Below are 14,918 nucleotides of genomic sequence, written 5' to 3' on the forward strand. Positions count from 1 at the left end.
CCTTTTCATGGAGCGCTCGCGACTGACGACCTTTTCATGGAGCGCTCGCTACTGACGACTTTCTCATGGAGCGCTCGCGACTGACGACCTTTTCATGGAGCGCTCGCGACTGACGACCTTTTCATGGAGCGCTCGCTACTGACGACTTTCTCATGGAGCGCTCGCGGCTGACGACCTTCTCATGGAGCGCTCGCGACTGACGACTTTCTCATGGAGCGCTCGAGCACACAAGCGCTCCTGTGTCCTCTATAAGAAGAGACACTGGTGTCAGGAACGCACCCCCTAGGTTTGTACTGGGCCACTTTCGTACATGCTGCTTTGAGAGACCTAAACTTTTCTCATTTACATATTTAGATATTTTATGCCTCTTTTTTGTGATGCACAGGACCTGATTTTTTTTATGTGTATATATATTTTTTCTAATATTTTAAGGACCCTATAAAGGCCATGCATTTTCTTAGTGTTGTTTGTAACATTTATTGATGTGTGTGAGGCGTCTGCTCATTACTATTTCCATAATCTCCACGTTACACCCAGGCAGCAGAGAGCTGAAAAGAAAGGACAGTTCCCAAGGCAACGCCGCTCCACGCGCTTTACGTCATGCCGTAAGAGGGAGGAGCCGTCTGCCTCTGCCGATGACTGACATAATTTTGGACCAATAGAAACTTTAAGAGCTTTTGACTGACGCCGAATACAGCCTATTAGAAAAAAGAGGTCAGACGCTGTGCTCCAATGAAAAGCGCTACTTATCTAAGGTAGGCAGGCCTTATAGTAAGAAAAAAGAGAAGGCGGAGGCTATAGAGAAGGGCGGAAGCGGGCGAGGAATTACGGTGGGAACACGCTGAGGCGGACGCACGGGCTCGGTAAGGTAGTGTAATGGTGGTGCGGGGGGCGAGCTGTGCGCTCCCGAGCGGCGGGATGGGCTGTGCGCGCCGCTGGGTCAGAGCAGGATAAAAGCCCGCCTTGCAAAGGATTCTGGGAGCGGAAACATGAGCTGCCGGGCACGGCCGCGAAGAAGGGGGGTTCCTGCTTGCAGGGATCTGCCAGCGCGTGGGAAGCGGCTGCACACGGCGGCCCTGCCTGCTGGGACCTGTAGTTCCACAACAGCCGCCAGCAGGGCACAGAGAGGACAGTGAGCACGCTACTGCTCGCTGTTATCTGCCACTTCATCAGTATTAGCTCACGTGGTCTCAGATCTGGGAGACTCCTGGTCATAGAATTATCTCTTAAAGGGGTCGTCTGGTTATCACCACGTGCAGGACGGGTCACTATTACTCATGGGTGGGTTCTGACCGACCACTCATTCTCTATGAGGCTGCTGGAAAAAGCCGAGGGGAGCACTCAGGACCCCCATACTATGAAGCTGCAGTCTGACATCCGAGCCCCCAATCAGTGCGTCACCCAGCGGTCAGACAACAAGCTCACCCCGTCCCTATTTCACCCGACAGCCCCTGTAAGACTGTGGGCACATAGCAACAGCAATTCACAAGTCATGAGACCAAAACCGCCTGCGCAGCGAAGTCTGTGACGTGCCGATGTGCAGCGAAGTGTACGGCGAGGGTCCGGTGCGCAGCGAAGTGTACGGCGAGGGTCCGGTGCGCAGCGAAGTGTACGGCGAGGGTCCGGTGCGCAGCGAAGTGTACGGCGAGGGTCCGGTGCGCAGCGAAGTGTACGGCGAGGGTCCGGTGCGCAGCGAAGTGTACGGCGAGGGTCCGGTGCGCAGCGAAGTGTACGGCGAGGGTCCGGTGCGCAGCGAAGTGTACGGCGAGGGTCCGGTGCGGCAGGAAAGGGAACATTTCACCCCCACAATCTCTGTACCCCCTCACCCCCGCGATCTGTGCTCCCCCCCCCCCCCCCCCACGGTCTGTGTACCCCCTCACCCCCGCGATCTGTGCTTCCCCCCCCCCCACGGTCTGTGTACCCCCTCACCCCCGCGATCTGCTTCCCCCCACGAACTTTGTACCCCCTCACCCACCGCGATATTTGTGCTCCCCCCCCCCCCCCCTTTCCCGCGATCTCTGTGCTCCCCCACACGATCTGTGTACCCCCTCACCCCTGCGATCTCTGTGCTCCCCTCACGGTCTGTGTACCCCCTCACCCCTGCGAACTGTGTACCCCCGCGATCTCTGTGCTCCCCCCATGATCTGTGTAGCCCTTCACCCCCGTGATCTCTGTGTGGCCCTCCTGCCGTCCACCCTGAGTTTCTGTACTGTATATATGGAGAGCGGAGGACAACGTGGGGACCAATCCCATGGACATAGAAAATATATATATATATATATATATATATATATATATATATATATATATATATATATTTTATTGCATTATTTATTTTATTTTTTGAAGCCCCTTTTCAGAATAAAATCAGCAGGTGCACATTCCCTGAGGATGCGTCCACATGGGATGGTAAAATGCTGAGCAAGTCTGCAGTGACAACACCATGTGCAGCAGATGGAGGGGAATTCCACTGTGGACTTTAGTGACTCGCGGACCACCGCATACATCAGGGTCCCTCATTGTGGGTGGGGAATGGTCAGCTTTCCTATGTTGGAGGTGGTTCTGGTTAATGCCCCTCCCCCCACATTACAAGGTCTGTCCTGTGATACTGGCCCTTTAATTATAGAGGTCTTTACTGAGAGGCGCCCAGACTCCAGATCTGCTGCTCTAATCTCTGTAGCGGTAATTATATCTCCTGGATCCTGGCAGGACTTGGCACCGCACTGGGGGGAGATGAGAGGTCTCTGCTTCACTGAGACCTAAGGGGGGAAAAAAGGTGAAAATAGTCATTTGCTCTGGTAACTGCATCCATAGCGCTGCTGGGCAGGAACGGGCAGTAAAGCATGGTGCTATGGAGAGGGGTGACTTTCTCCTGCACTTTGTGCACCAACTTCTCGCCATGTACTGGCGTGCGGCTCGTTAGCGTTCTCCTCTATTGAATTGTTAGTGATCAGGTGCGTATACCTGGGTGCAACTGAGAATTGGGATGGATAATTATCTTTATTTTTGCAGCAGACACACAGGGATCCTTGGGCAGAGGAGAATAAAAGGAATTCCTTTGGGGAAGGCTTTCCTTCCCTGTACCAGGGCCAGTCCTACTCGCTGTGCATATGGTGTGACCTGATTTCTGTGCAGAATTGTATCTGGACCTTGATAAAACGTCGTCATTGTGCAGCGTTGGACGACAAACAGCACAAGTCCTGCTCACAGGATGATGTGCTGCCGAGGATGTGCATCTCTTGGGATCATTTCACCCAACGAACAATTGTTTTGCTTTTCTTACACCAATCGTTTCGGATAAATAGACCTTTACCCCATCACATAGCTTATGTCTGTATCAAATAAGCCGTCTATGTTGGTGAATGGGGGGAAAAAAAATCCCATTTACTTAATTGGAAAGCCGATCTTTAGGGTGACGGCTCGCAGGTTACATCTGTCCTCACGTATAGACCATTGTGCAGGGATTACACTCGGCAGCAGATGTAATCGGGTTTATTTCACCCATTAAGGAGCGCTTTTAATGAGCTCTATCTAATGAGATGCATTAGGTGCAGGTTATAATGAAAACCCCAGAGTTTTAAAACCCCTCATTTTTGTGTTTCTTCCAACACTTAGCTGTAAAACCATGTAGCACGTGGAAAGCGCCCAAACCTCAAATTTAGGGTTGTAGATGCAACAACTTCCCATATAGAGTCCTATTAGTAACACAGTCAAAGCTCCATTATATAACATTGCCAGCACACAATCACAGGCAGAATTAAGCCCAAGATGCTTTTGTCTTGTTTTTACCATCATGTCTAATAACGATTAATCATGGTGTAATATCCTCTACAGCATCTTGGGCTAAATTCTGCCTGTGATTTTGTGCTGGCAAATTTAGGATTTTGTGTACTGGAATGGGAAAAATATAAGAATTTGGGAAGGGGGAAAAAAAAAAAAAAATTATATATATATATATATATATATATATATATATATATATATATATATATATATATATATATATATATATATATAATTTTTTTATTTTTTTTTTTTCCCCGCCGATCAATGTTTTTTAGAAGTGGACTAATACTGACTTTGTATTTCTGCCTAACTGAGTTACTTCTCTTATTTCTTATAGATTTTTACAGCATGATCCAAAGCTCAATAATATCATGGGTTCTAACAGATTGACTGCGAGGGAGCTGTGTGAAAATGACGACCTGGCCACCAGCTTGGTGCTGGATCCATACTTGGGGTTCAGAACACACAAAATGAACGTAAGGTGCGTCACCCGCTCTGCAGCTCTTTATTTCTACCCAGATCCACGACTATGTACTGTATTTTGTGGATTATAACATGCACCACAAATTTTGGAGAGGAAAATAGGGGAAAAACAAAGTTGTTTTTTTTTTATTTTTTATATAAACTGGTGTTATAACCCACTTTTGCAGTAGATTACCTGGGGGGTCGGTGGTGGTGTAGTGGGGTCCCAGGTGGAGACTGGTAGGGCGAGGTGTTCGGCGGCAGGAGTCCAGGCCATGGCTGTTTGCTAAGAGCAGGACTAGGATATGACCTGCTTCAGTTGTGTTTTTTCTGTTTTGCAGTCCTCTGCCTTCTATAAGGCGACAACATCACCTGCGGGAGGCGCTGCATACATTCCTGAAGAACCGAGACCTGCATGCCGCGTTCCGATCGCTTATATCTGGGGCTAACCATTACCTCAAATACCAGAGTCCACAGCAGGAAGCCATGCTAAAGATTCACGTGAGTCTTGTGCCCATAGACTGAAGCCACAAAGGGCTGATCTATCGTTTGCATGCAGCACCTACTCTCTGCTATCCATTTTCTAGCATCAGCGGTCCATAGTTCTTCTTATTTTGGTGCATGTTACTATTTTTTTTTTGCTTTTAGATATTCCAATATTTGCAAATGTTCCTACCAGAGAGTGGCTTCATGATCCTGCCTTGCAATCGGTACTCCTTGGAAAGAAATGGAGCAAAAGTTGTTGCTACAAGAGCCTGGTATGTAATCTTTTAATTAATAGTTCACCTATATCCAGAGATGGGGTCGTAGTGCATGCACTTTTTATTTATTTATTTATTTTTTTTTAATGGTCACCTTCAGTCCTTTTAGCACAGAGATCTAACATTGACTGACCAGACTCCATTAGCCATTTCTTACCATTGAATATACTGGTGTTGGGTACATTGGCATTTTTCCGGGATTGGGTCATCAGATGAAACCTCTCCATACCTGGCAGGTGCAAGCAGTGTTTGCACAGACACTGACTATACAACAGCAGCAACCAGGGCTAGCTCCGACTACTGCAGTTTACCCATGTAAATGCCGCACAGCAAAATTGAAATATAACTTTACTGCGGCACTATCGTTGCGGTTAAAACTACAACGAATTCCTACAAAATTCCAGCAGAGATGTGGACAGAAAAGTAATGAATGAGCGCTAATAACAAGATCTTGCCAGTCAGGAATGCGGGAAATATCGCTTGGATCAATGATGTAATGCACTGATAATGGGCCAAGGCTTTTTTTTTTCTCCCCTCTTCCAGGGTAAAGAATGAAAAAGTTGCCTTGCTTCTAGGCTGCATCGCTGAGCTGACTAAAGCTGATGAGAGCCTTGTTCGCTTTGGTGAAAACGACTTTAGTGTTATGTACTCTACCAGGAAGAAATGTGCTCAGCTCTGGCTTGGTCCTGCAGCATTTATTAATCACGGTATGTGGTCATATTTTACTTCTGGAGAACTGTATAACTTATGAAGGCGCCGTACGCCTAACTACGTCAGAACTTCGCCATTCTGTAGTAAGCTCCTATACGCTCGTGTACGTCTTCTGTATATTAATGGAGTCCTATAAGTGATGGCAAACAGATGTGTCTTTACTACTGGTCATGTCAGAGCTGTAAGCAGTAGCAAATTACTTCAGTGCCATGGGGTCACCTTTAGGGCTCATCTCCACTTGTGAGAAAAACGGACGAGTGCAATCCGATAAAAAATCGGGTTGCACTCGGACCAATGTTTTTCAATAGGTGACAATCCATTAGCGATATTTTTTTTTTTTTTTTTTTTCTTCCCAGCCGAAATCGGACTGAGAAAAATCTGTGTCGGCTGGGAAAAAAATCGCAGCATGCTGCGTATTGCTGAGATTCTCGGACGAGACTCGCCAATGCAAGTCAATGGGTGCGAGAGAGAAAATGCACAGCACTCGCACCATGCGAGTGCTGTCCGATTTTTACGCACCCGTGTCCTTAGAAAAGCCGGCAATTCAGTGCCGAGTACAGTAAAATCACACTGACCGGTTAGATGAGAGTAGATATATACACCTAGAATAGGTATATATATACATATATATATATGTCAGGGAGAACGAGGGTCTTCAGTGATTGGATTGGGCGTTAAATAAAATATTACAACAACCTTTGATTTTATTTCATTAAAATAATTTTTAATAATGTGTGTTTTTTTTAACCCTTTCATTCAATTGGATTAATAATGGATAGGTGTCATAATTGACGCCTCTCCATTATTAATTAGGCTTAATGTCACCTTACAATAGCAAGGTGGCATTAACCCTTCATTACCCCATATCCCACCGCTACACGGGAATGGGAAGAGAGTGGCCAAGTGCCAGAATAGGCGCATCTTCCAGATGTGCCTGTTCTGGGGTGGCTGGGGGCAGGTGTTTTTAGCCAGGGGGGGGGCAATAACCGTGGACCCTCTCCAGGCTATTAATATCTGCCCTCAGTCACTGGCTTTACTACTCTGGCGGAGAAAATTGCGCGGGAGCCCACGCCAATTTTTTCCGCCATTTAACCCTTAAATATAATAGCTAGAACGCCCAAATTTTGCATATACACACTACTGACATTAGTAGTGTGGAATATGCAAAAAAAAATGGTGATATGAGATGGTTTACTGTATGTAAACCATGTCTCATATCATGTCGGGTTTAGGAAGGAGAAGGCAAAAGCCGGTAATTGAATTACCAGCTTTTAAGCTATCTAGCGCTGTATTAGATATATATATATATATATATATATATATATATATATATATATATATATATATATATATATATATATATATATATATATAATAGGTATATAGAATAGGTATATATATAGAATAGGTATATATATAGAATAGGTATATATATAGAATAGGTATATATATAGAATAGGTATATATATAGAATAGGTATATATATCTATATCTCTACTCTCATCTAACCTGTCACTGTGATTTTACTGTACTCTTCGCTGAATTACCGGCTTTTCAAAGGAGACCCGTGCGTAAAAATCGGACAGCAATACGGATGTCATACGGATGTTGCGATAAAAAAATCGCATGACACTCGCATGGCACTCGCAGACGTTACATCAGTTTTTTCGGTCCGTAAATCGGACCATTTTTTTCTCACACAAGTGGAGATGAGCCCTTAGGGTGGGGGATCCCTTGCTAATAATCCAAGCGGTCAGACTTCAACCGAACACTATACTTCCAGATACAGTACACACATCCTATCTGCTTAGGATGGGGGACGTCCATTTACCAATCCTGATAAAATTATAGATTTTTTTGAAAGGGATTGATTCTGGAGTTACGGGGTTTTATTGATTTAGATGATTTGCTAATAGAAAGGAGTTCAGGACATTAATGGCTTTAGGATGGGTCATCAATGTCTGACCGGTGAGGGAGCTGCGCCTGGCCGGCTATTCCTGATGGCGGTGGCCAGATGTGCTGGGTTTAGGAGCTGCTCAGCTCATTCAATTGTCTAGCGGCCAGGAACTTCACATCCGCCCCTATGGGTCAGATATGCAGTACACGGCCACTTTTTCGGGGTGATGTAGCTGTGCTGTGCAGTTCTGCCCACCGCTGGCACCTAGAACAGGTAATCGGAGTCGCCCCTCCACTGATCAGCCATGACCTCCTGACGATAGGTCATTATTGTTAAACTGCTGGACTACCCCCTTTTTTTCCTTGTAAGTCTTATATTTATTAATCTCTTCTCTTTCTTACATGTGCACAAGACTGCCGACCTAACTGCAAGGTACGTGTACTGGCCTCTGTATTTCTATACTGTAGTTATTGTTTTTAGCTCTTCCTCATGAGTAACCTAAAATCAAAGTAAAATATAAAGTGGCATTAAAGCGGATCTGTCCCCAGATTTTACAATACACACTTCATACATTAACTAGGTCACTTGGACCTGTTGAGACGGGTGTACTCTCTCTGGTAATCATGTTGGAATAACTGTATTCCTCAAATTCAAATACTGGTTAGTATTCAGCATGAAAACGTTCAAACGATTTTTGCCATTGATTAAATGGATGTAAAAAGTATCAGGTCAAGGAGGTCATCTTAATATACACAGATTATAATGTGAAATCTGGACACAGATCCTCTACTTCTGAAGGAAAGATAGAAACTGGATGTGAACAGAGCTTTAAAAAGCAAAGGACCAATATTCAGCTGCAAGGAATAGATCACCGGCTAGAGGAGAAAAAGTAGTAATCTCTCTAATTTGTAGTCTATCCTCTGTTTTGTGCCCACAGTTTGTTCCAACCGAAGGAAACACTGCTTGTGTAAAAGTTCTCAGGGACATCAAACCAGGAGAAGAAATCACGTGCTTCTACGGAGACAGTTTTTTTGGGGAGCAAAATGAGATGTGCGAGTGCTGCACTTGCGAGAGGTGAGTTTATTTTTTATTTTTTGACCGATGAAACGGAACACGTGGCTTTGGTTTACTTTAAAAGGAGAATTCAGATCTTGTATAGTTATGCTAAATCTGCAGAAGATGCCATAAAGCGGACCCCTGCCTGACCTGCGGCTGCTGGCCGCTCTATCTGGAGGAGAATGAATGGCGCTCATTTTTATGGAGGTTAGTCAAGCAAATGTGTGACTCGCACACGTGTGCCAACCGTCCATTAGTTCCCTACCTGGAGTTGGTGGCCTCCTAACCATTCGGGGAACGGCGTTCTACAGATGTGATGGCTGCATGATGATGTCATGTGTTTGCAAGCATCCGAGTTAATTAGACATACCTGTGGATGCATTTTAATGCACACCTGAAACGCACTACTTCTTTGTGTAGCATCATGGGAAAGTCTAAAGAAATCAGCCAAGATATCAGGAAGAGAATTCTGGACTTGCGCACACAGTCTGGCTCATCCTTGGGTACAATTTCAAGATACCTGAAGGTGCCTCGTTTATCTGTACAAAAAATTATACGCAAGTACAAACAAGATGGTAATGTCCAGTCATCATATCTCTCAGGAAGAAGACGAGTCCTGTGTCCCAGAGATGAATGTGCTTTGGTCCAACATGTGCATATCAACCCAAGGACAAAAGTAAAAGCCCTTGTGAAGATGATGGCAGAAGCTGGTAAGATTGTGTCAATATCCACAGTGAAACAAGTACTGTATCAATGTGGGCTGAGAGACCACTCTGCCAGGAAGAAGACATTACTCCAAAAGAAAAGCCAGATTAATTTTTGGAAAATGCACACAGGAACAAAGACCTTAATTTTTGGAGACATGTCCTGTGGGCTGATGAAACTAAAATTGAACTTTTTTGGCCGTAATGACAATCGTTATGTTTGGAGGAAAAAGGGAGAAGCTTGAAATCCTAAGAACACCATCCCAGCCATGAAACATGGGGGTGGCTGCAACATGTTGTGGGGTTGTTTTTCCGCAGGAGGGACGGGTGCACTTCACAAAGTAGATGGCATCATGAGAAAAGATTGTGGCAATACTGAATCAACATCTCAAGACATCAGCCAGGAAGTTAAAGCTTGAGTGGAAATGGGTCTTCCAAGTGGACAATGACCCGAAGCATACTGCCAACATGGTAACAAAGCGGCTTAAGGATAACAAAGTCAATGTTTTGCAGCGGCCATCACAAAGCCCTGATCTCAATCCTATTGAAAATGTATGGGCAAAGCTGAAAAGGCCGGTGCGAGCAAGGCGACCTACAAACCTGGATCAGTTACACCAGTTTTGTCAGGAGGAGTGGGTGTGTGGGGAATCCTCCATACATCGACCAGTTGGAGAGACTGGAGCACATTTATCAAGGGAGGAAGTCTAGACGTTGGTATTGTCTACCTCAACTTCTAATTTAAGACTTGTATCTAGATATTTCAAGTACACTGGTTGACCCGTTCCATGGTCAGCCTAATTATGTGGCGTTCATAGTGGTGTTGCATAGGTTTCTGCAGCTAATAGTCCTGCTCATTCATGTGTATACTCTGCAGCATGTACATGGGTCTTTACAAAATCCACCTTTATGTATGGAATACTTTTAGCAGTTTATACAATATGTCGGCCAGGTGTGAACTTGTGTTTGTGATGCGGTGACCACTGGTGTTCTGTTTGCAAACACAAAGATATATAGATATAGCCGTATTTCTTTCTTCAATATTTTTCTTTTTCCTTTTCGTCCTCTTTAGAAAAGGAGAAGGAGCTTTCAGGTTTCAAAATCAACAGCCTTCTGAATCTACCTCATCAGAAAAATACCAGCTCAGAGAGACGGATGGACGTCTGCGGAGGCTGACGCGTGAAAGTGACAAACAAAAGCAGAATGTTTCTCCTAAAAAGAAAAAGCGGAATTCGGGTGAGGAGGAGGTTTATTTTTCTTGTACCGTAAACTTGCTGCTACAGCTTTCTTTATTCTGAAAGTTTGTGTTCTCCCAAAAGCCCATCTATTTACCATCTTCATATCCTTTAACAGCCAATCTGTTTTTTTTTTTTTTTGTTTGTTTTTTTTTTCTGGTTCTGCTATTTTCTGATTGGATTAATTTATTTTATGTTTTTTGATACGACTTTTACAAATGCAATGATGCTGAATGTGGTGGGTTTTTTTTTGTATTTTAATGAGGCAAAGAACGGAATGATTTGAACTTTTTCTTTTTTTTTTTCATATTTTTAAGAAATATTTTTCACTTTTTACTGTATGCGTTAGTCCCCTTAGACTATCAATTCCCTATGTATAGAAAAAATATCAGGCTCCAGGCCAGCTTTCAAGCTTTCACAAGAGAATAGTCATGATGAGCGCGAAGGGTTTCAACAGACCCCTGGCTGTCATGGCAACCCATTGATGCGCTCCAATCATTTCACGGACACATAGTTAATTGTTAAATGCCGCTGTCACATAGACGGCGACATTTAACAGGTTAAGAACCGCAGGCGGACCTATTATCCATCCGCAGCTGTTGAGGCATATGGCTGAAAAAAATCAGCCTTCATCTGATGGGAAAGGGCAACATACATGGACAGTGCTGTTTGGACAAATAACATTAAGTCTGCGTTTTGATTTATTCTTAAGTCTATTGCATTCCCGCAGGTTCAGTTCACCACCTTTTTATGACTGGCTATGATTTACGCTGATACATAGCCACTTAATCGCTAAGCACAGCGTACAAAGAGCAGTTGACTTTGGGGTCCGTCCAGGTCAAGGTTAACTACTGTACTGACTTGTTGTTCAGTATAAGCGCTCATGCACATGTCTGATTTTCTCATGCAAAAAAAAGTCTGCATCCAAGTGCTCTCTGTTAACCCTAAACAGACTTATAAACTTGCATTGCCGATTTTTGATCTGACATGTCACCAATTTTGCTAAGACCTGTAAACGGATCCATAAACTGTTATGGGTATGAGTGCCATCTGTGAAGAATGTGGATAGCGCTCATGCGTGAAAAACTGAGGGGTGAATGAGCTCTAAGTGTAAAATTTCTCAGCCTATTTTGAATATTTTTTCCATTTTTTTTCTTTGCAGGTTCCAAGAGCTCAAACGGCCTCAGAAATAGCCCAAAATTTGGCAAAAATAGCACTTTTTCCTCACATCTCAGGTCTCCTTATTCATCTCCATATTCCTGTTCTAGTTGTAGTAAATTAAAATCTCGTAAAAGAAGGAAGCTACCACTGTCGGTGAAGTCTTCGTTGCCCCCTGGGACCATCCTGAAGGAAGTGCGTATTGTCGTGCATAACTGTAGAAATTGTCGTCGAGGTTTTCCTGTTTCCCGGACGCCAAGTCACAACTGGTGTTGTAAACTTGGGAAGGAAGCTGTAGTAAGACTCCGAAGGCAAAATATCCGTCCGGGCCAGCTGAGACTAGGTTTAGGCTTTGACACAGCCCAGCAACCAGAACCTCTTTCATGTGGATCATCTCAACCATCTAGAACAGTGGATTTGGTTGAAAATGCCCAAAGTCCTTGTTTAATAAACCTTCTGACTTGTAATGAAGAAGGTACACACGAGGAAGTTCTAGTGGAACAGCGTGAGAGCTTCTTGGACTGCAGTGATCCACAATTTAGCGGTCAGATCACCAATTCTGTGGACACTGAAATGGTGGAAGCCCTTGAGCCAAGTCCCGTAGAGGAGTCCGATTGGCAAAACCTTGATGTTGATCTCTCTATGGAGCATCTACAACCGAATGCTGTGGTGTCCCCTGTAGACTCTAGTAGCTCACATTCAGAAATGCTATTACAAATTCGGGAGGCAGAGGACCAATCGCCAGCTGCTTCTGTACCTGAAAACACAGCTAGCGTTAATGACGCTGACTCCCTCATAATGCAGTCTGACCTTTTTTCATCCAAAAAGCACGGACTGACTCGTTATCTCACTGTAAATCTGAGCAAATCTAGAGTTGAGTCACCCTTCAACACAAGCGCTCAAAGTCCTCACCAGCCAATGGGTAAATGTAGTCTGTGTCCTGGACAAGCACACGATCCTCTAAAAACTAAAATGTCCACGTTGATAACTCCTGCACACGATCCTCTAAAAACTAAAATGTCCACGTTGATTACTCCTGCACACGGCGATCCCATTGAGCAAGCGCGTGAAAGTGGCCCATCAAAACCGCTAACTAGGTCATATGAAAGTAAGGAGCGCCCAAAAAAGCAAAAATCCGTGCAGTTCGCGGATGAGCTGGCATTGGTACAAAAGGAAAGTCCTCCCAAACCACCGGCGGGTCACTTTAATGGTCACGTAAGAGCCATCAGTGGAGCTGCAAGTTCTGAACCTCAAAAACGTCGTTCTGCGCCACCCAAGCTATTCACTGAAATGCAGTTGGATCCCAAGTTGTCCTTAAAGCCATATGTAGAACTGGGGTTTAACAATAATCTCAAAAGGAGGCATTCTGTTACAGGAGCACACGAGTGCCTGGTGCCCATGCAAGAGGGGGCGGTGAATGCTCTGTACACCTCACAGGAATCTGAGTTTTTGACTGCGGAGGGCAAGAAGAGAAAAGTGGCTTTTAATCCCTTCACTCCCTCCAAAAGATTCCGGCTTGTGGTCGCCAATGGATCTATTGATCTGGACATTGCGTCCACGTCTAGTGACGACTCCAACTGAGCGTGCTCCCATCTACATCATTCCCTTATGTTAATGATTCCAAAGCATTGTGTAGAGGGTGGAGTAGACTTTTTAGGGTACCATGGGCTCCATTTTTGTTAATTTTTTTTACTAGTAGCCACTATTAGGATTATTTACACACCAGTTTGCCTTAGTCTCCAAAGCAGGTGGAAATCTACAATTCTGTGAGATCTGGCTTTACCCCACTTCTAAAATAGATTTGTTTTTTTTTTTATAAAAGTGTTTCCTTCCAGTTCCTTTTTTAATTAGTAACGCATTATGCACCCCCACCAGTTACTGTATTTGTTTTACCTTGTGTTATTAATATTTAAGGTGCTATGTCATTATCGCAAAAGTGTTTTGTTTTTGTTTTTCTTTCTTGGATTGAATTTTTTTTTTTTTTTATACCACTATAAAAGATTTTGTAAGTCATTACTGAATCATTTGTGTACTGTATAAAGCACAATTTGCTGCACAACATGAGCAGAATATAGAGAGAACGCAGCTGCTTATTGTCCGTGCATCGTATGGCCCTGAACGAGGAGAGGAAGGTTTATAGCTACTACGAGGGTTCGTCCATATCGGTCAGCGAATAGTGCAGGCGGCTATCAAAATTAGCCCGGCAAGGGTTGAAATCTACCCTGAAAATATGCAGCAAAAATTGACCTATTGTAGATGTCGCATCTGCAAAACTACTCAATTTATGCTGTGGATTTTCTTTATGGTGGATAGAACTTTACTAAATCTCACTTTTATACGTTATGCTGGACATATGCCTCCTGTGCCCATAGTGCAGTGCTGCATTCACATGCTCTGGTTTTTAATCACAGCAGTCCTGTGTCCTTCATTTTGCAGGGAAACTGCTGTTTCACGGCCGAGACCATGATCATAACCGTTGTTTTTTTTTTGTTGTTGTTTGTTTTGCAAGATTGAGTGATTGTGCAGGACAACAGAGGAAAGAACAGTGCGCCACCAGGCTTCTTGATCGCGCCATGTGAACATAGCCTAACGCTGTCACGCTCATGCTCTCTCTCCGTTGTCCGTACTCAGACCTCCACCACCAGTCTTTCTACGCTCCAGACTTGATTTTACAATAATAAAGTTTTACAAAACTCTTAACATTTCACAAAACGTGCTTTTTGTAATGTATCCCTGCCTGAAATTTTAAGCCAGGACAAGGTTTCTAGGGTCGTTCTCTCATTTCTGTTGGAAGCGATGATGCAGCATCCTCTTACATTGGGTAACGTCAGAACGTAGGATGATGTTCTTTATTTTTCTTTAGTTCGTGCTCTCCATTCATGAGATATGATCCTCTCCTCTCTTGTACAAGTGGGTGTGGTTCAAAACTCCTCCCACGAGGATCCTGCCAGGTTGCACTAACAAGTCAGATTTTTATATAGAGAACAAAAGAGGCTTCAGGGATGGAGAGGCGCGTTAACAAATGAAAAACACCAGATGCTGGAGAACAGTGGTACATGCACCAAGTAATAAATTACAATACTTTACGGTAAAGAGAACCGTCTTGAAAAAAAAAAAAGGCTTGTTTAAATCCGGTATCTACAAAGCTATG

At 44.2% G+C, this 14,918-nt stretch overlaps 1 protein-coding gene across 3 annotated transcripts; it reads left to right on the forward strand.

The window, feature by feature from the left end:
• The first annotated feature begins 750 nt into the window (after window positions 1-750).
• Window positions 751-14,465, forward strand: KMT5C (lysine methyltransferase 5C). 3 transcript variants are annotated; one of them, XM_069742092.1, is made up of 9 exons: window positions 751-863; window positions 4,124-4,267; window positions 4,590-4,749; window positions 4,897-5,006; window positions 5,553-5,716; window positions 8,030-8,049; window positions 8,555-8,691; window positions 10,447-10,610; window positions 11,772-14,465. In XM_069742092.1, the coding sequence occupies exons 2-9, from the start codon at window positions 4,158-4,160 to the stop codon at window positions 13,346-13,348; spliced, it is 2,442 nt and encodes an 813-aa protein (XP_069598193.1). In that variant the 5' UTR covers window positions 751-863; window positions 4,124-4,157; the 3' UTR covers window positions 13,349-14,465. The 3 variants fall into 3 exon arrangements, with proteins under 3 accessions (XP_069598193.1, XP_069598194.1, XP_069598192.1); XM_069742093.1 differs by having other exon boundaries at window positions 776-868; XM_069742091.1 differs by lacking the exon at window positions 751-863 and adding an exon at window positions 984-1,132.
• The last annotated feature ends 453 nt before the right edge of the window (window positions 14,466-14,918 follow it).

This window comes from Ranitomeya imitator, chromosome 10 (genome assembly GCF_032444005.1).
Source record: "Ranitomeya imitator isolate aRanImi1 chromosome 10, aRanImi1.pri, whole genome shotgun sequence".
NCBI lineage: Eukaryota > Metazoa > Chordata > Amphibia > Anura > Dendrobatidae > Ranitomeya > Ranitomeya imitator.

Excerpts from the sequence above, each read along its gene's own strand:
- KMT5C (XM_069742091.1), top strand. The coding sequence starts at position 990 with ATGAGCTGCCGGGCACGGCCGCGAAGAAGGGGGGTTCCTGCTTGCAGG. Across the intron at positions 1,133-4,123 it reads AGCAGGGCACAGAGAGGACA|ATTTTTACAGCATGATCCAA; the intron begins GTGAGCACGCTA and ends TATTTCTTATAG. Across the intron at positions 5,007-5,552 it reads GTTGTTGCTACAAGAGCCTG|GGTAAAGAATGAAAAAGTTG; the intron begins GTATGTAATCTT and ends CCCCTCTTCCAG.